This window comes from Onychostoma macrolepis, chromosome 06 (genome assembly GCF_012432095.1).
Source record: "Onychostoma macrolepis isolate SWU-2019 chromosome 06, ASM1243209v1, whole genome shotgun sequence".
Lineage (NCBI taxonomy): Eukaryota > Metazoa > Chordata > Actinopteri > Cypriniformes > Cyprinidae > Onychostoma > Onychostoma macrolepis.
Window position 1 is genome coordinate 17103255 of NC_081160.1, and position 22646 is coordinate 17125900.

General features: G+C 37.1%; 1 protein-coding gene across 4 annotated transcripts in view; it reads left to right on the plus strand.

Annotated features, from left to right (window-relative positions):
• Nucleotides 1-22646, plus strand: part of lpp (LIM domain containing preferred translocation partner in lipoma) — a 218761-nt gene that overhangs the window by 99625 nt on the left and 96490 nt on the right. For all 4 annotated transcript variants that reach the window (XM_058777838.1, XM_058777836.1, XM_058777837.1 and 1 more), the window contains one exon: nucleotides 5327-5449. In XM_058777838.1, the coding sequence (XP_058633821.1) occupies nucleotides 5327-5449 (123 nt within the window). The remainder of the gene's footprint in view (nucleotides 1-5326; nucleotides 5450-22646) is intronic.

Below are 22646 nucleotides of genomic sequence, written 5' to 3' on the forward strand. Positions count from 1 at the left end.
TATACTTAATAGTCAGTATTTGGAATGCCCCCCTTTTGCTTTAATTACATCATGCACTCGGGTTGGCATGAACTGCACAAGCTTTTGCAAAACAAACATGATTTGTGAGTGTTCCAAATTATTTGCTTCAGTGGAAGCAAAGAAATATGATTTTTTTTACAAAAGTTCACATAGTGAACAAATTTGCTTATTTTGAGTAGTGACCTGAAATAGAGCATAACCTTAAATGCTATTTCTTTGTTTTGTTTTTTTATTTTTCTGTTTTTTCTTTTGTCAGAAATCCCAGAACTTTAAAGTTTCAAATCAGATTTCGAATCCATGATTTTCAGTGTTTTAATAAGTACAGTAATAAATACTACATGCTATTACTATGGAAAAAAAAATCAACTTTTCCTCATGTAGTTAATATACAGTACTTATATATTTTAACTGTATGAAGAAAAAAAAAAATATATATATCCCTTAGTTAACATGGTGAACAAATTTGCTTATTTGATTAGTGACCAGAAAATAGAGCATAATCTTAAATGCTATTTCTTTGTTTTTTGTTTTGTTTTGTTTTTTTGTTTTCTGTTTTGTCTTGTCAAAATCCCAGAACTTAACAGTTTTAAATCAGATTTCGAATCAAATCTCAAATTTTTGATCCCTAATATAAATTTAAGACACTTAAGAAAGTTCCATATCCCTTTTCATGTGTGTTACTGACAAACCGTCAAAGGCCAGCCAAGTCTGTGTCTTTTTTTGTGGCTGTGTACTAGGCGTGTGTCCTAGTTGTTTATATCCCTCTTTAGTTCATTTGGTACTCGTTTTGAAATGAGTGAGGGCACAGGGAAGGCTGACACCTATTGGTTCACCTCGGTCATTTTCCCCCTAAGGGAGTCAGGCCTCCCTCCATTAAACTACAGCCTCAAAACCATTTATGAGTAATATATTTATTGTAATTACACATTATTATGATTATTTAACACATACATTACAAACTGTGTATATTTCTGTACTGTTAGTGAATTTCCAGGGATTGCATGGACAGATAATAAAAACCCTCTCATTCTGCACTGTTCTAGAAGTAGGCAATTGATCTAAATAATGTGAATAGTTTTCATTTTACATCATTGTTTTTGCTTCGGTCTGCTGATAATGTGTCCGTGTAGTTTGTTGCAAGACAGGATCCAGTCACTGATGAGCGACGATGAGACGCCACAGACGCTTGTAAAGTCTTCATCAGGGGTTCAGCAGTTTTTATTTTATTATTTTGAAATAAGGCCACTTTATCTGCCGCTCAGAATGTGACTACAGGCATGTTCTCTGCTCTATTAAAACCCTCCACTGGATTGCTTTCCCACGAACGCTGCTCTGCATGGGAGGAAGCCTGTCCAGAGGGAATCAGCGCGTTTGTTGATCTAGCTCTATGGAGTCAGCGTATGGCAGACGGTGTTATCGGTGGATAATTAGGCTAGTACAGAAAAGACATCAGACTGTAGAGACGAGGATCTTGATTCCTCTGTAAAAATGAATGGCATCCCGGAGTCAGTTTAACCAGCTTTACATCTCAGACAAGAGGAGATCAGTGACGGTTTGTGATGGTTTGTGACATAGAAAAGAATCCACAGCAAAGCACATTTTGTTGCGTTCATCACACCATTTCCCTGAAGACCGTTAGCTCTTGATTCTGATAGCAGTACGTGCGCGTTCACGTGCGTGTGGGTACATTACCGAAAACAAGCGGCAATCCGCTCGGCCCGCAGCTTTCCCTAATTCCAGTTTTCTACATCTTTCATGAATGAAAAAGGGGATGTTGAATTATTTCTGCTCCTAAGCAGAACTAACAAGAGGAAGAGGCCGGAGTGGCGCGGTGAACATGAATAATCAAATGTTACTTGGCCTAAATTCTTTTGTTTCCCGTAACAGAACACGTAGCAACACATGCAGTCTTTATTTAACTTTACTTATCTGTCTCTGTGGTTTTTCATTAAACTCAGCACTTAAATCAGCTTCCTCTCTTCAAACGGTGCTTACCAGAATGCAAAAGGATGGCTTACATAACCGATGGAAGTGCTTCATTAGATTGCTATGCCTTTTCTTTCATAACACTATGTCCTGCTATTGAACTGACTGTCCAGTTCTCCATGGAATTAAGATAATTCACATAATATGGCTCACAAAACAGGGGCCAAGGGAAAATGCTTGCATACTTGTGTAAGTGTGCATTTTCTAAAGGCTTTACGTGTTATTACAGTATTTTATTTCTGTAAACTGTTGATCTTTTTGTGGTGTGTGCATGACTCAGTCTAAGTTGCTATAGGAACATGCCTAAAAAATAAAAAGTCTTGAACCTTTTATAAATTGCAGCACACAGTATAATTAATAATGAAACAATGCAGGGAATTGCACTGTGGAAATAGCCTCAGAAGTTGCTTTTGATCATATGGAACTCACTTTGTATTTATTTCCCTTATTTACATAAACTGTTCTAAAACAGTTCTAAATCAATTCACGAGACATTTACGCAACTTTTTACATGTGGTTTGTCAATGCAATCATTTTTAAACAGGCTCTACATGAGCTGAAATAGTACTACAGTATGTGTATTTACATTACACATTTACATTACCTCCTCTTTATGTAAACTAAGCTTATTATAGATTGTGCTTCTTCACAAATCAACATATTTGCCTGCTGCAGGTAATGTCGCACTATTACTGTACATTTTGTGAAAATTTTTTGTCGATCATGGCAGCAGTTATTCCTCATTTTTACATTTGACAGATGCTTTTGTCCAAATTGTCATAGATCACATTTAGTCAGTTCATGCAATCCCTGGGAATTGAACCCATGACCGTGTCATTGTCAGCACTATGTTTGAGCTACGGGCAAGCTATCGTCTGATCAAAATGATGCATTATAACTTTTCTTATTTTCAGACTTTAAAGAGCCAATTCAGTTTCTTGTATCTGCTGTACAGTCCTGGTAAAGTATGTGAGATCGCAACCTAGAGGAACGAAGCCGGAAGATCGGGAATTGCACTATGCAAATAGCATTCAGCATCGTAACAGTGTTTGCATAAAGTGTTTTGCATAATTCATTTAGTGAATCTGCCGCTAAACAACACAAACAGCAGGTGCAAATAAACCGCACAATCAGCAGGCACAATTCATTCTTAATTAATTCCCCCCCGGTCTGTTTGCTTTTAGTTCAAGCTTGAGTTCACCTTAGTTCAGGACCTTGGCTTTAATGATGCAAACATTTGTTTGCCCTTTCCCCTGATTGTTCGGGAAGCTTTTTAGGGCCTAGTCTGCTCCTAATAGAGACATGTTAGGGTTGTAATAGGTTGTGACAGGTAATCCAAACAGATAACATTAGACCAAGAGTCAGTCACTGATCCTGGCCTATGAGCTCAGTGCCACAGGCAATCCTGAGACCTCATCTCCTCTCTTCATTTGAAAGAAGAAGGCAGACTAAAGTAAACCACACAAATTTTGAGCAAATTAGGATTTAGCTTCCTATTATTCAATAATTTAAAGAAAGAAATGTTACTTGAGCACCAAATTGGCATATTAGTAATGCAGCTGAAGATTCAGCTTTCCATCAAAGGAATAAATTATGTTTTAAATATATATTAAAATAGAAAACAGTTATGTTAAATTGTAATAATATTTCAAAATATTACTATTTTTACTGTATTTTTGATCCAAGTAAATGCATCAGAATCTTTCTCACAAACATTAAAAAATCTTACCAACCTCAAATTTTGAACGGTAGTATATTATTCTATTGATATTTCTCTTTGCTCAGCAAAAACGTACAGGGGGTGTCCCCTTGATTACATTGTATTCACAAATTATTATTATTATTATTATTATTAAAAAAAAAGAAAGTTCCTCATTTTAAAACCACAATTTATGTCATGACCGCACTGTGTTGAATACTCACTAACAAAAACAATTCACAAAGCTGTGTCAATGCACATAAAGGGCTTTTATTTATCTAGTATCATGTAAAGAAAGAAGAAGCTGCAGAGGACAAGAAGAGATATCAGTGTCCTTCAGCCGTGAGGGGAGAAGGTTGTTGTGCCCCCTTTGATGAGGAGCGAGAACGCTGTCAAAGTCTGCCCCTCACACCTTTTTTGTCACATGGCTGCCATTCCTCAAATGCCTTTGATAATTTTGTTCTTTGCTCCCTCTCTGACATAAAGGACAGGAGTTGGTGATTGCAGATGTATTGCTCATCCAAGTCTTAGACTTTAGAGTCAATTGTTATATATACACAGTTTTTGCTTAAGAATAGTTAGGAAGACCTTAGTTTGCCTTACGATATTTTGTATAAGAAACTATTGTCGTTAATTTGGCAATTTACTGAACACTTGTTCCACACTGTTCTAGTATAACAGAAAAACTTAAAAATAAATAAATAAATTAAATTCAGACATACATTGACTTTTTTTGTTAATTGTCACAAAGGTAAGCAAATTTCATCCAACTTTACTTTAGGGTCTCTAAATGAAATGTATTCCAGTGTCCAGTATTGCTAGACTTAGAATACTTGGAAGCTCACCACATTGTTATGCTTTTTGTAATTTATAATGCCACAAAACAGTGTATTCTCATTCAGAAGATGTTGCATGCTTACCTGGAGACTTGGTGAGAACACTCTGCACGACACATGAATCAAGTGAGACTCAATATTTAGATTAAGTGAGGTGGGATATTTATTTATGGATGTGCTGTGCTACCTCAGTGTAAACATCTTAAAAAGAAACCTGCAACCGGAGTGTGAATAAAATTTTGTGAGAGTGAAGCTTTGTTATTGTCAGTTTGGGAGACAGTAAAACTTTTAAGTAGAGTGAAAACAGATAAAGCGGACAGAGTGAGAGGGAGAGAGAGCTGAGGGGTGATTCAATTAATATGAGATGAGCTGTCTCACCAACAAAGCATTATTTGTTCTTTGTTTATTCTTTCACATCACTGAGATTTTCTCCTAAAGACTTTCTCCCAGACAATCGTGTCGTATTGTTACAGTAGTTCACTTTCAGCCAATTGTCTGAGGCCACGATTAATTTTAATGAACATGTAAAAGACAAAACAAAAAGACCAAAAAACAAAAACAAAAAAAAACACCAAATGCTCAAGGTGTTGAATAATAGTAGCCCACAGTGGAAGATGTGCCGTATTTGAGTGTTAAATTGCCTTCTTTGTGTATAATATTTTGTTATTTTTCTTACATTGTAGCATGCATGTTCAAGTGTGATTAAGTGGGTTAGCTGATTTAGAGCAACCCTCTTTCAAAAAGACCTAATTTCATTACAGGTTACTGTGTCTGTGTGTTTCAGATAAAAGGACCTGAGAAAACTCTAGAAGAGAGACGTTCTAGTCTGGATGCTGAGATCGACTCCTTGACCAGCATCCTGGCTGACCTAGAGAACAGCTCACCGTACAAACCGCGCACCCCGCAGGTACGGTCATTGCAAACACATTCCCAAACCACCTCCAACCACATTACCTGAACATATATGAATACGGAACCCATATAAAAGACATTCTGAAAGCTTCACCAATTTAGAAATTGTAGCATTTAATATAATATAGCGTTTAATTTATATAAATGCTTAAAGCTGCAGTCCATAACGCACTAAAAACACAGTCACACAATGTTGATGTTGTTAACATTAACATTTTGAGAACAAATTTGCATGGTTTGATGTGATGTGATATGAGCTAAGCGATCGTTAGATTTAATCAAAATTGGGAGCGTGATGTATTGTAATGCTTTTTTTTCCTCAGTTGGTCAGAACAAAAGTGGCAGACATGTTACTTACTTTTTCAGATTACATTTTCCGGTGAGAATTCTTATTTGGGTCATACTTCCGAGATTTAGAATATGTGATTCTGAAGTACAGTGAATATCCACTGTACTTGGTAATTCCGCAAATAACTGCAATTGCAGGTTTCAAACAGAGATGGCGACAAAGAGGCAAAACTTACGGACTTCAGCTTTAATATTGAAAAGTTAATATTGAGTTGCTTACATTTTAAACACAATATTGCTAGTTACCCTGTCTATTTTACCTCCTCCAACTAAAATATTTCCAAACGAATCCAAAACAGAATCAACTGTTGAGTGTCTCTCAGCAACACACAGTAGTGAAGTTTAGTTCCTGAGCGAAACGTATGCAAAAGTATGTTTGACGAATCGGCAGAGTGAATTCAATGACTCCTACTGGTATAAAACAATGTAGCCTGTGGCCTTTAAAATTTGAGGACCAAAACTTTAAATTAGTGTAAATATCAGATTATCCTTACAATTTAATGTGGTTCACAGCAAGTTTCTCCATTATAGTGCAATTTAGGATGTATAAAATTACGATAAGTCAGTGGCTGAATGTAAATAGGTATATAAAAAAATCACTGTTTCTGTTCAAAAATGTTTGCAACTGTCATTCACTATGAATATTCATGATTGGTGTGAATAGGTCTTTGAAGAGGTACAGAGTGTCATCCATCTAGAGTGTCATCTATAATTCTGCGGCAGGCTGCAGACTTGAATAAGAACTCAAAATCTCTTATTTATTTTTATCTCTGACTTATTCATTAGCCTTTATTCGACTCCCGCAGTGAATCAATTTGGATGCAGAGGCCCTTCTTTAAAAGAAAATAACAAAACACTCTGGGAACCTGTTATCACTCCCCCAAAAAATAAAAAGATTAACTAATTTAGGTTGCACAACGAGACAGATGAAAAGCAAATCAAAATGTGTAAGTGTACCAGTCATTTCTCATTTTTGGAAAGTGTTATAGTCTAAAATTATAATGACCCATATCATTAATAGATATCAAATGAAGTTAAGAGCAGACACTCAAGTTGAGCCCTAGGGCACTTTACTAAATAGTTCAACATACAATGAATGTAGGCCAGTGCATTCGGAGTCAATGCTGTCGCATTTGGAGCAACCACAAGTCCCTCCTGTTGGCAAACAGCACCACAGATAGAGCTCGCCTTATTACATGGCCAGAGCTTAATAATGGAGAGTGCTGTCTCTGAACTAGAAACACCCTGCTTTTGGCAAGCGGTCTCTATTCCTCTTTTCTTCTCTGGGGTTGGTCTATTCCATTTGCTGATCTCTAGAGTCCTCGACAGGCACTCTTTTAAAATTATTATTGAGCATAAAGTCTGCACAAACACAACTCTGCAAAAAATTCTGGAGCTCTGTAAGATAGATAGATAGATAGATGGATAGATCGAGTCCCAGTCACATTTTCTTGGTTAAATAAACATTACTTATTTTATATTTTTATTACACTTTTTTTATATTTTTACATCAACAATGTAATCAATATTTTATTTATTAAAGCCAAGTATGAATCTCATCAAGTGTTTTCAAGCATTTTACATTTATTCCAAAATAATAAGTTTATTAACAATTCGAAATTTAACAATTAAGTAACAATTAAAACAATATATTTTATTTGTGAACTTATATTCAGCTATTCTTTGGGATGCGCATAAACACAAGAGGCAGGATTTATCGCATGAACCAATCACAGCCGAACATAACCAGTCACATCCAATTAAATTGCGATGAAGGCATTGCCTCCTCTCACATGACTTTCCCCCATTCATTCTCAATTACCCCCCACCAAAGTCACTGAATGCTTTAGGGGTGTGTTAAAACTCAATGGGCTCAGGGGAGGCAAGAGAGAAGCCGACTGTAACTTTACCTGGTAGTGTTGCTGTTGGACAGTGTTTCTTTAGAAAAACGAGTGGTTTATATACATTTTAATGTTATATTTTGTAATATTGGCCATCTTTTTTTTTGTCCTAGAAATTTTTTTCTCATGCAATATTTTGAGGAGGCACTTCCTCCCTTGTCTCCTCAAAGGAAACGCCCCAGATAGATAATCATAAAGAAAGAAAAAGAAAGAAAGAAAGAAAGAAAGAAAGAAAGAGAAAAAGAAAAAGAAAAAGAAAAAGAAAAAGAAAAAGAAAGAACTCTTAAATTCCTAGAATGCATTGCCTGTGTTGAATTTCTTAAAATATTCCTGTCATTCAAATGCAGCTTCCTGTGGCATGGCTGGTTCAATACTAATTCAGATTCATGAACTGAACTCCACCTATGGTGCTTACACTTGAAAATAAGTGCTTTTCTTGCATTTCTCTAATGTTTCTCAATGTTGCCAATCTGACATTTCCTCTGTTCCCACGGCCTCATGGGATAGCAACAATGCTGATGGGCTATTGTTTGGCCACTGTATCATGATACCTTGGCATTCAGAATCCTACTCATTGATGTACCACATTTTACAAAATGTATAACAAAGAAGTATATGTATCAGACAGAGAGATTCTTTGAATCTGAGCCATAGACATTTCCTAAGACAGAGTCATGATGGAGCAACGCTACAGAAATTCCTGGGGGAATCAGAGTGATGAGGGGTCAAGAGGTCACATATCACATATCTGAGCCAAAAGCTCTGTTTTTACACAGAGCAAAACTGGCTTTGACCTCAGTTCTGGCAAACGCAGAGGCCATTGGTGCAGTATGCTGAGAAAACATTAATGTTGCTCTCAGCAAAGTGAGGCTGGTTTGGCAACAAGTACTGAGAAATATGTACACTCACATTTAAAGCACACCAACAGCTACACACACTGACAGGCGCACATTTTTAAAGGTCATGCACCTGCACACTTTTGAAGTGGCAGGTAAGTTTTACCTAAATAAAATATAGTCTAAGTGCTGATCTTTGTAAAAGTACTTTGTGAGAGCTACAAGTAACAGAAAGGAGTCTGAAAGCTTTTGTCAGTAGACTTGAAAAATTTATTCAGGCAGCGAAAACACAGTGTTAGAAAGAAAACAGCCTGAGTAGTTTCTGGTATCGGGGTTAAATCTCAGGATCAGCCTCAGTTGCTCTGATATCTGCCTGCTCATTTGGCCATTTATGACAGCGTTTGTTCACCAGAGCATGGAATATGTGTGAAAGAGTGTGTGACAGTGCCAAAATCATCGCTTAGTGGGCAACTATTATGTAAAGATTTTGGTGTGTTTCCAGTGTTCCCAGACATAATAAAAGATGATGAATTTACAAATGTTATTGTAAAAGTATTTATTTTAAATTAACATTAGAATTATATGAATTATATATATATATATATATATATATATATATATATATATATATATATATATATATATATTTATTTTATTTATATATTTATTTATTGTAAATATATATATATATATTTATTTTATTTATTTATTTTTTATTTTTTTAAAGAAAATGCTTGCAAAATCAGACCATCGAAAACACACACACCAATTTTAATACAGCATTTTATTATTATTAAATGCTTTTTTTTTTTACATTTTTATTATTTTTTAAATAATACATATTTCAAATGCCACCATATATATATATATATATATATATTTATAAAACGGTTAGTTCCATTCCTGCCTAACAACGCTTCAGCCGTGATTTATTCACGATACAGCACGGCCTCTCGTACCTTATTGCTTACTTATATATATATATATATATATATATATATATATATATTTATTCTCTATTTCTATTTATTTTCTATATGTATTTCTACATGTAATTAATTAACTAATCAAATGGATTTTTTTTTTTTTCTTCTTCAAGGAAATGCTTGATTCGGTTCAAATCAGACCCTCACACACACACACACACACACACACACACACACACACACACACATTTTGTATGTTTTTTTGCTTATTTATTGTAGTAGATAGTCAATAGATACAGATTTTGGTGTTAAATTTGTTCTATAAAATTATATAAACAGCGTAGCGAATATTTTCTGGTGCTGTATGAAATAATTAAAGTTTGATGGTATGTTAACTGTACTGGAACTAATATACACAATTACTGTAAATTAATGCTGATTATTTTTTTTTTTTTGGAAAACTTGACTAATGGAAATACTGTAATTTCTATTCATATTCCAATTCATAAATTCAAAGTGACCCTGTTATTAAATTCAGAATTTTGCTCAATGCTGACATAAACATGCACTCATTAGCTACATTCCAGCTAATGTTGCTTCTGGCTGATTAACTTGATTTGACCTTTTTTTATTCATCCCGCAGATCCGCCAGGCCTTTATTTTCCCCTCTGTCTATATTATATGAATTATTTGTTAGAGTGACTCTGGGCTTGTTTAATGTGCCAGGTTTTATAGCTGAGGCCACTGGCACAGCTGCTCTCTCTGTAATCTTCCACTTGTACGAGCAGAGAGTCAGCGTCCTCAGTTTACAGCACTCCCAAATCACAGAGCCTTCTCTCAAAAATCAATAGGAGTGCTCTTCCCCTCATCCCTGCTTTGAGCTTTCAGGAAAGGGACTTTATCCCAGTGTTTGTTGAAACCTGTAGTTAAAGGACCTGCCTTGTGATCTTTGTCAACTCCTGTGTGTGAAATGGCAGCTGAATTTGTTTTGCTGCTTTGACTCAACCCGATGCTTTCCAACCTATTCAAACAGTCTCTTTGCTTTAGTTGGTGCTCTGTGGGTGTAACAAGACGTAATGAAATGTGATCATTATATAAACCCCATTTGCTTCCATCATTCATCTCTCCAGCCATACCCCTGTCCCTGTAAACAGACTCACACGCACAAACACACACACAAAGTGGGATCCATCCAAGAGGCAATTCTGAGTTTGGCATAGATTAGCATAGACTTTTTCCCCTTCGCACCCACAGTGTTGAATCAGAAGTAGTCTTTATGGGAATATAATGAATTGCTCTCTAGGGAAGACATCTCAGTTTACAATAGCTATTTTTTTTTTTACAAGAAAGACCTCTATATTACGCCTCTTCACCACATGAATAATATTAAATATTGAAGTTATATTGGAAAATGAAACAAGACATGGAAAGATTATGTTAATAGGTCTCAGAAAATAAAACAGTAAACAACATTACTGTATATATAAAAAAATTATTTTATTCATTTTTATGAGAACATTTCTAGTTTAGTGGAAATGACAGCACAGTTGTAGACTAGACATGATGTTTAAAGAAGTAAATCATTCTAACATAATAAATATCGAAATGGTTTATATTTATTACATTATTTGCTTCAGTTATCCTAGTTTAAATATGCAATAATTCATATTTTTATTATGGATTATTATTATTATTTTTTTTTTTTAATTATAGTTTAAGATTGAAAGTTTTGATCTGAGACAAGGATATAATTAAGGATATAATAATAAAGGATATCTAAAAGGCAAATGTTGATGGTATGGTAAAAAGTTTCCGAGACAGTTTGAATGTAGTTCTTTAACAAAAAGCTGAGAGAAGTTGAGTGAATTTTAATAACAATCAAAGCTGGGTACATAAAAGTGCACAAAGTTGAAGAAACAGATATTAGCATGTTAGTCGTTGAACTGCTCTGTGGCAAAAACTCCCTTAGAGTTCATTTGAAAGGTATAGATCCCACAGATCTATTTTTTTCTTTTCCTCAAATGTTATGAAACATTACCTTCAAATATGGCCCAACCAATCTAACTTAAAGCAGCAAGTCAGCAACTTTTACCCCATTTTCACAGAAGACCCTTTAAATACCCTGAACTTGTCAGCAGTTCATGCATGTATTCTCACTGTCGGCCCAGAATAGGTAGGGAAATTCTCTGGCGCAATTCAAAATAGTAAAAGCTAAAATGTGTTTTGTAAGAACTTCTAGATTTAGCTCGTTCCTGTTTAAGACGTTTCAGGTCTGTTAGCTTCCCCACCTCTGTTACAGCTAATGAACTGTCCAAGCAAATAAGACCAGCTGAAGGAGAGTGGATAAGTGTCAAACAGAGAGTTACTATGTGAGGTGCAAAGGGACGGTCAATGAACTCGATCTATCATTATCCAATCAGGTGTCTGCAGTGACTTCTGCGTTCAGGAGGACAATGACAATATATCTGTCCCGTTTTATGTGTGTGTGCAGCCCTTTACACATTTTGGCATAGTTCTTTGTCCTGATGCTCCTTTTTTTCCCTGATGGTTATTACATTTTATGCATGAATGAAATTGCATAAAAATATAGGCATGCAAATCAAATTTATTTTATTTTTTTTATGTTTACTTGGTTTGGGAATGACATCTTGATGTTTTACTGTGGCATTGACCTCTCTACAGTTCCTTGTGGAGAAATTTCCCATCCCAAATTTGGCCTTTGGTTGAGTTCACATTCATGATTCATTTAAGAGAAAATATCTCTTTTTGGAATCAGCAGTGAAACTGTGATGGTTGGGCTCATTTCGAAAACCAAAACATAAAAGACTCCCCTGACCTCTCTTACAAGCATGAAAAATTAATGGAATGACGTCAGTAAGGCTGAAAATGCAGTTTACACGAAAGCGTAGAGCCACATAAATGTATAGGATGCTGAACTTTATCAAGGGACAGCTTACAGAGCCTTGTCTTATTATGTGACGCTGTTTTGTGATGTTAGAATATCCAACAGTAGCATAGGATCCATATTTAGGTGTAAAACCTTTTTACTCTGCATGATTATAGTAGAAAGGCTTTCCATCTTAAAATAAAGTGCTTTTTGACATGCTTGTTGATGCATGTTGCTGTCTAAGTGTATTTCACCTGTATTTTTCAAGAGTTTAAAGGGATAATTCATGACCAAATCAGAATATTAGAATTATTTCTGAAGCATCATGCAACACTGAAGACTGGAGTAATGGCTGCTAAAAATAAAATAAAATAAATAATAATTTGGTTACATTATTTTAAATAGTATTTCACAATATTAAAATTTTTATTGTATTTTTGATCAAATAAATGCAGCCTTGGTGAGCAAAACAGACTTCTTCATAAACAAAAACAAACAAAAAATTGAATGGTAGTGTGATTTTGTTTTTTAAATAAAAATCTTACAGACCTCAAACTCACCTCACATTATTAGGTCAACATTCCCATGCCAGAAATCAATATTTTAGTTAAAACTTCCACAATAATATTTTTGGGAAAAGCTAAAAGGGAGATTGACTCTCAAATCTCCAGGTCCCTGTAGATTCCCACCTCAAGTTGGCACTCCGCTAAAAGGATCTGAAGTGGACAGTAGTCTCAGTCACAAAATCTCTTTCTATGTTTCCATCCCTGACACTTTGTTTGTTTACAAATTTTTGTCAGAGAGGAAGACATTAGGCCTGAAGGAGCCATCTCAAGTCATGTGAGCCCTATACCCTCTAGGACGTCTACATTATTAAAGTCTTCCACACAGTTTAGCACAAGTTGAGTGCTTCCTCCACAGAATGTATCATTCCTCACGGGTGCTCTTGGGTCACAGCTACAAAAGCACACCTGACGTTAGGCTTCGGGTCAAAAGGGACCAGTGTTGTTTTGAACCCCACTGATTCCATTGTATAGGCAAAAAACATTTCTTCAAAACATCATCTTATGTGTTTCAAATGACATGAGGGAACAATGACAGAATTTTCATTTTTGGGTGGACTATCCCTTTAAATGCAAGATCCTCTGTGTAACAGAACTTCTCAAACATCTCAGCTTCTCTTCAGTGTTTTCCCTTCTTGATTTGTGAGTGAAGGATGTGGTTTGTCTTGTGTTGAAGTGAATGTGTGTGCACTGTTTATCATGTAAGGTGCTGCTGAACAGTGTGGAAGGTCACACATTTGAGAAAAAAAAAGGGCTTCTAACTAGGAGCGTGTATTTGTAAATTCGTACAGTTTACTATTTAAAAGTTTGTGGTCGGTACAAAAATGTTTTTGAAAAAAAAAATATGCTTATGCTCACCAAGGCTCCATTGATTTGTTTAAAAACACAGTAAAATCTAATATATTGTGAAATTTTGTTATATAAAAATGAAATAACAAATTATTGAATTAATTTAATTTAAATTAATTTATCATATTTTAAAATGTAATTTATTCATGTGATGGCAAACCTCAATTTTCAACAGCCATTATTTCAGCTTTCATCATTCAGAAATCATTCTAATATGCTTATTTGGTGCTCAAGAAACATTTGCAACTTTTGTGCAGAGATATATATATATATATATATATATATACAGTTCTCTTTGCCAGTTTGTCATGCTTTCATTAAACATTCTGAAGCCATTAGAAAAATCCTGGGTTGGTTGAGCCATTGCCTTATTTACTAGTTTAAATGAAACCTATTCAGGAAGTAATTCCAATTGTCCTTTTATATTAAAGCATCTCAGTCAGAGAGATGTTACACATTTTATTGGTCTTTTTATTTTACTGGTCTCTTGTTCCTAATTGTGCTTTATTTCTGAGTTAAGGAATCAATTCACAGGCTCGTGGGCTGAATAGAATCGGAAATCTATGATTTCCTTCAGAGAGCTTTTTATTTTTTTTGTGTGTGTGTGTGTGGTTGGCACGGTCTTTTGGGATATTAAAAGTGTACACCGTGGTGCTCACAGTATTGTGAATAATTACCTCACATTTACATCTGACATCATTGAGAGCGCTTACATCAATGCTGAGCGCTATTCTTTCATCCGCATTAGTCTCTGGTGAGCGTCCACTCTCTGCCAGTCCCTATATTGTGTTTATAGAGCGAGTTACATCACTAGCACTCTGTAACAACAATTAAAGTGCTGACACTTCGGCCCACTCCAAGCTCTCCATTCAATTAAACCCTTTCCCATCACTGTCTCTTCTCTGTCTCCCGCTCATAAACCTCTGTCAAGACTCTTCATTTACCCATGCGGTGTGAGCTGACGGACTAGATCGGAGACTGTAAAATCATGACTTGTCATTTGTCACTGCTGTTCCTTGCTTCCTTTCCTGCCGCCTCCGTGAGAGGAGCCTCTTGGCTGACTTCACACTGCTCACGCTGAAGTATGCTCACGGTCTAAATACGACTGGTGCAGCCCCCACTGGGTCAGGTTGAGAGCATGTAACCTGCCTAAGAAAGCATGTATGGCTTCTCTTGAACATTGATTTAATTGTTTAATGTTATTTATTGTAAATGCTGGTCTCGAGGGAATTTAATGTGATTGGCCCTTTAGGAAGGTCTCATATGACTCAATTGCCAGGAAAGAGCTGGACATTAAAATAACATCCATGTAATCTGTTTCACATGCTCTCCAAAAATGTGGCACTTCAAAATTCAATAAAGTAGTCAAAGTATAATTTATAATATAATAAAGCATAAATATATCTGGAAGATCATGTGCTATGGCATGCTAGACTGTATCATGTATTTTTTTTTTTTAAACAGACAGTAGGCTTTAATTGTGTCACAGCCATAAACTATAATTTTGTTTTACATGATTTGAGCCAGTTGCAGTTTGTATTAAGAGGAGGGACATTCTTATCATAGAAAGCATCTGATTGGACAAAAATCTGTGTAGAGCAGAATAAGTCATCAATATTGTCTGTTTTTACAGATAAATGCTGTAAATTTAAATGCGTACATCAGCTTGAGTTTCATTCATTCATTCATTTTTGTTTTTAAATAACTTCTGTTTTTGAATAACCTGTTTTTATTATTTATTTTTATTTATATATATATATGATGATTGTGGAAGCACAGAGGAGAGAGCAAAGCAAAACACCGGTCACGTATTAGAAATACAAAATGAGGGTTTGTAAAGAAAAATGTCGGAGTATCTAAAAATTTCGATACAAGCCAAGAGGAGACTGGTTTTCCTTTGCTTTTAAAACCATCCCTTTAAAAGAAGTGGTGACAAGTCAGTAGACCTAAGATATAGACTTTCTCTTCAAACTTTCATGTAAATCTTCATCTAAAATCTAGATAAAAATAATTTATGGACATGTTACGCATCAATTAACCACGTTTAAATACATGATATGCGGTCGCATTCAGAAAGTGTGCTATTCCAAATGTGCAGAAGGTCACAGTCATCGCCTGCCTTTCATCCTTTCATTCTCCCAATTTCCTCTTATCTTCTCTGTAAATAGAAAGGAGGAGGTGTGCAGCTGCTTAAAGCTATTGTCAGCTTAGTTGCCACTCTGAGACATAATCCTGTTGTCCGTCTCCTGCTAAGGAGGGCAAGATCTATTTCACATTACCGCTCCGCTGCTACAAGAAATGGCAAAATGAATGCTTTGTGTGATAAATAATGTTGTGTAATGACATGCTGTTTAATCCTTAAGATCATTAAATTAATTTGTCCACTCTGTCTGTAGGCTTTAGACAGATATACTGATAGAAAGAGGAAATACAAATATGGATGAGGAATGTTTTTCTCATAGATATTGATGGATATATCATTTGAATTCTGTCTAGCCATCATATTAAAATACGGCATTTGTTTTTAAGAATTCAGAAAGCAACATTTAGTAATTTAGATTGTTAGGGAGTAAAACACATAAGGTGTTATTAAAATTATTATTTGGCATTATGGTTAGAAATGAGCAACACTAGTGTCTGATTTTAAAGACTAGCTGTGAAGAAACATTCCCACTCATTGTATTTCTCATAAAACATCACAGAGCAGACACAATCAATGCTAATCATTGTCTGACAGGTGATAAGAGGAGGAGGAATTTACTTCAGAACTCTTTTATACCAGTTTTACAGTGAGAGAGAATGATGTAGGTATGTTTATTATATATTTTGTGTTTCTGACCATTAATTAGGAGTTACTAAACAACATAATCACAATATAAATGTAACATAAAACTATTTTATTTTAATACATTGATAATTATAACAATGGTGATGGTGGTATTTTACATAATTTATTAAAATAACCAAGTGTATTTATGCTTAAAATTAAATTAAATTAAATTCTGTCATGAATTACTCACCCTCATGTTGTTCCAAACCCGTAAGACTTTCGTTCATCTTTAGAACACAAATTTAGATATTTTTATATGAAATCTGGGTGCTTTCTGACCTTGCATAGACAGCAACAAAACTACCACATTCTCTGCCCTCTTCTCCTCTGCTCTTTTCCAAATTACAAATTACAGCTGCAAATTAAATTTGTGCCACAAAAAGGGACAGAAAGAATCATAAAAGCCTATGCAATAAACTCACACACAATATTCCAAATCTCCTGAACCTGTACAATATTGCTTTGTGTGATGAACTGAAAGTTCATGTGACACTGAAGTCAAGAACTTCTTGTATCAAACTAAAGGTTCATTGAATAACAACTTACATTTCGGCCTGCTCCTCACACAGAGCTTGCGGATGGCTTCATGGGACTATAGTGCATGAGTCAAATATACTATTTTTATGGTGCTTTTCTACCTTTTTTCGGAACTTGACAGCCTCTGTTCATAGTCACTTTCATTTCAGCAAAAAGAAAAAACCCTGCACCTCTAAACAATACGAGAGTGAGTAAATTATGACAGAATTTTCATTTTAGCCAGAACATTTCTTTTAATTAACTGGGAACATGGAGTTTTAAACTGTTTGCACTTGCGCTAAACGTTCCCTCTGTGACTGAACAGGCTGCAGCCAGCAAAACGAAGGACACAAGAAAAAAGCGCAGTGGGAGACAGAGATGGAGATAAAAGAATAGGAGGGGGCCAGTGGGAACACAGTGCCCAACTGCCTGTGGCAGCCATTGACCTTAAGGTCAACATGGTAGCAGGTTCAGAGTTTTGACAGGAGCAGCCAACTGTAGAGAGAGGAGCGTGCCCGCTGGCACTTCATGTAGCCAGTCACTATGCGTTAGTCTAATAAACTGCATGCTATCACTCGTGTGTCTGTTTTACACACATCCGACCAATCGCGTAGCGTGGTTGTTAGTCGGAGACGCTGAAGCCGTCATTGGGACCTGCCTTTTTACATTACATTGTTTGCCCTCTGAGTAACACTGCTAAACAGCTCACCCTCAAAATCTCTGTCACCAAACATTAGCGAGAACTTCTCCTCCTCCTCCCGCAAAGACATGAGAGCACTGATTGGACACTTTGAAATCTGATGACTTGGTGAGAAACATGTCTGACCTGGACATGACCCTTGGACTGGGTATCAGGAGTGTGCATCCATACGTCAGTAATAGTATTTAGAACACCAAAAATTCAGTTACTTAATCAAAAAGAAAATCTTTTTTTTCTTTTTCTTAATTTTGAGAATATATCTTGGATATTTTATTTTGTTTATATATATATATATATATATATATATATAAGCGGTGTAACGGTGGTTCAGTACATACAGTACCTCGGTTTTGACGTCACGGTTCGGTATGATTTCAGAACAGCAGGAGGGAAAAATAAATAAATAAATTCGATTACAATTAACATTTTCTTAGGGATAAAAATCTACCTCAGCTTCTGCTTTAAACTATAGGGAGCCCTTTTACATTACTATTGTAATGTAATTGTCTGATTTAATGCTAATGTAACTTGCATTTATTGTCTGAATTTCCTGAAAAAATTGAATATATTTTTTTTTGGTACACATGCGTACCTAACCGAAAGACCCATACTGAAAATTTTCACTACGAATACGAGTACCGTTACACCCCTAATATGCATTTAATCCTTGTTTAATATTTTTATTATTTACAAATTATTTTGATGATGTATGTAATACACACCTACATAAACATATACATATACATAATATATATAAAATATCTTTATTGTTTCTATCTTTTAACATATTTTTTTTATTTATTTTTTAAATGAAACTTATCAATTTGTGTTTTGCTAAATATGAATACGGTGTGTCATCTAGCCTGTTCAGTGTGGATGAGAAACATCTGGCGGTCAGGTTCTCACTGATGTTTCTTGTGGCTGTTGAAACAAGATGGGGACTTCATCGCTGTGGGGTATGTTGTGTATTTAATGGATGAATTACTACATGGAATAGACATTATATATGGGCCCTGAATGACTGTTCAAAAAGGGTTTCATGAAGTGCAGAGTTGACTCATGTGGTGATACTTATGGCTTCAACACTGGAAGTTTCAAAATACTGCTCACTGAATATTACATTCTCATACATGACTAATGATCTTGAACCATAAATCAGGCAGCAGTTAGCGCTGATATTATCAGTATTATTAGTTGTAGTATTAGTAATATTTCCCTGAAATCACGCTAGGTGGGTAAATGTGTACCATATTCAAATGCAGTCCTCCTCGTTGCTTTGCTTTGACATCTTTGATGTCTTCGTATCATGGTCACGCATAAACCCTCTGAAGAATACCTTCTTTCTGTCTGTAGTTTCTGTGAAACTATTGGAGAATATGGTTAGGCGAGGAACGAAAGCTCATAATGAAACAGAAGAAAAGAGATGAAAGCCCCCTATGTGGAATTTAAAAAAAACAAACTCCTACTCAAAACGTGTAAATGAAAGTTTTTCTGAGAACAGTGTCTTTTGATGGACAGTTTCATGATTGATATTGTGCGTGCTTCAGCCACAATTACAGCTTCCTGTTAATACCTTCTCTTGACTTATCTGATTCAGAGAAGGCACAATAGTTGAGAAAAAAGACGGCGACAGACTCAGATCTCAGATGTCTTCAAATAAATGCAAAGCAGAATCATAATAAGAGGCAGTAATCTTATTGTTTAAACATTTGATGTCATTTCCCTCTAAGAAAAAGCCATTCAGGGTGTTTACATGTTTACATCCAGGCTCTTTGGAGGGCCCCTCACTTGATTATGAGATGTACTGTCCAGATGTAATTTCAAATGTAAATTGTAATGTAAATTGCAAGATATTTGTAATTTTTACAGAAGAATACTGTAAAAAACGTCTCAGGTTACGTATGTAACCATGGTTCCCTGAGAAGGGAACGAGACACTGTGTCCTCTAGGGGTCGCTATGGGGAAACGCCTTCAGCGTGACCGGTGTCTGAAGCATACATCTAAACACGACAATAACATTGGCTGGCGACAGCCTATGACATCATTACCCGGCACGACCACAGTATAAATGGGCACCGGGAGAACATGTCATCCGCTTCTTCGTCTGACGCTTGCGTCCGAAGCATGGCAAGCAAACTAGAGGACGCAGTGTCTCGTTCCCTTCTCAGGGAACCATGGTTACATGCGTAACCTGAGACGTTCCCTTCCGAGGAAACTTCGAACTGCGTCCTCTAGGGGTCGCTATGGGGAATGGTATACCCACGCCACCATGCTGAGGGGAGTGCTTGCCAGAGGCCACAGCGAGCTCCAACTCTACAATAGCCATAGGAGTTGCCCCTAGGACGCATTGATGGCTGTCAGTGACGTTATCCCCTTAGGCCAAGAGCCTGAGCTGCATACTCAAAACAACTTACCTGTTAAGGGCTGGGCCAGGAAGCCCAGGCCTAGGGCAGAGCTCAAAGGCTTGGAATCAGAAAAGAGACTCCTTCAAGGGGATACAATCGGGTATCTAGAACTGACCAGACCTTGGCCTGTCACTCAGGGGGCTATGGCCAGAACTGAGTGCGTTTGCTCAAAGAACTGGCTCGACAGATCCTAGGTAGCAACACCCCACTCAGAATGTATCAACAGGGATACATAAGTTGAGTGGAACCCAAGGTGAAAACCGGGGTCTAAACCAACTCAGAGAAAGGGAATGAAGCTGACAGCGCATAACCCTTACCATACAGGATTTTAGAAAGTGCGCAGAATGCTTAGCGTGCACACTTACCACAACATGGATTTTTAGAAAGTGCACAGAAGCCCAGTGTGTGCACTTACCATAGCATGGATTTTAAAGTACCATTACTTAAGGGGTAACCGAAGCTGTCATAAGACCTTACGTGACTGTGGCACACTCAGGGAGTGGCAAATAATTCAGCGGGAGACTGTGTGCTCAGAGCGCATATAGATTGAAATGCGTAACTCATAGAAAGAACCCTCCATGTGAGGGGAGTATCGCCAGCTCAACCAAAGCAGTCACAGAACAGACTCCGGAGCATCTGCTCACAGATGCCCAGATAGGAGCTGCATGCTCTCAGGAAACCTTTCATTCAGAGAATGGGAACGAGGTTGAACCCATGCCATATAGGATTTCAGAAAAGTGTGCAAGGTGCCTAGCGTGCACTCTTACCACAATGTGGATTTTAGACTGCTCACAGAAGCTAGCGTGTACACTTACCATAAACATGGATTTTAGAAATAGCATTACTAGGGGAGCTTTAGCCCAGGAGCTGCATCAACATGTCCTAGGGAGTAGATGCTCAAGGATACAGTATCTCACAGAAGTGACTACACCCCTCACATTTTTAAAAATATTTTATTATATCTTTTCATGTGACAACACTGAAGAAATGACACTTTGCTACAAGTAGTGAGTGAACAACTTGTATAACCTTATAAATTTGCTGTCCCCTCAAAATAGCTCAACACACAGTCATTAATGTCTAAACCGCTGGCCACAAAAGTGAGTACACCCCTAAGTGAAAATGTCCAAATTGGGACCAATTAGCCATTTTTTCTCCCCGGTGTCATGTGACTCGTTAGTGTTACAAGGTCTCGGGTCTGAATGGGGAGCAGGTGTGTTAAATTTGGTGTTATTGCTCTCACTCTCTCATACTGGTCACTGGAAGTTCAACATGGCACCTCATGGCAAATAACTCTCTGAGGATCTGAAAGAAAGAATTGTTGCTCTACATAAAGATGGCATAGGCTATAAGAAGATTGCCAAGACCCTGAAACTGAGCTGCAGCACGGTGGCCAAGACCATACAGCGGTTTAACAGGACAGGTTCCACTCAGAACAGGCCTCGCCATGGTCAACCAAAGAAGTTGAGTGCACGTGCTCGGCGTCATATCCAGAGGTTGTGTTTGGGAAATAGACTTATGAGTGCTGCCAGCATTGCTGCAGAAGTTGAAGGGGTGGGGGGTCAGCCTGTCAGTGCTCAGACCATACGCCGCACACTGCATCAAATTGGTCTGCATGGCTGTCGTCCCAGAAGGAAGCCTCTTCTAAAGATGATGCACAAGAAAGCCCGCAAACAGTTTGCTGAAGACAAGCAGACTAAGGACATGGATTACTAGAACCATGTCCTGTGGTCTGATGAGACCAAGATAAACTTATTTGGTTCAGATGGTGGCAAGCGTGTGTGGTGGCAACCAGGTGAGGAGTACAAAGACAAGTGTGTCTTGCCTATAGTCAAGCATGGTGGTGGGAGTGTTATGGTCTGGGGCTGCATGAGGGCTGCCAGCACTGGGGAGCTACAGTTCATTGAGGGAACCATGAATGCCAACATGTACTGTGACATACTGAAGCAGAGCATGATCCCCTCCCTTCGGAGACTGGGCCACAGGGCAGTATTCCAACATGATAACGACCCCACAACCTTGCTAACGAAGCTGAGGGTAAAGGTAATGGACTGGCCAAGCATGTCTCCAGACCTAAACCCTATTGAGCATCTGTGGGGCATCCTCAAACGGAAGGTGGAGGAGCGCAAGGTCTCTAACATCCACCAGCTCCGTGATGTCGTCATGGAGGAATGGAAGAGGACTCCAGTGGCAACCTGTGAAGCTCTGGTGAACTCAATGCCCAAGAGGGTTAAGGCAGTGCTGGAAAATAATGGTGGCCACACAAAATATTGACATTTTGGGCCCAATTTGGACATTTCACTTAGGGGTCTACTCACTTTTGTGGCCAGCGGTTTAGACATTAATGGCTGTGTGTTGAGTTATTTTGAGGGGACAGCAAATTTACACTGTTATACAAGCTGTACACTTACTACTTTACATTGTAGCAAAG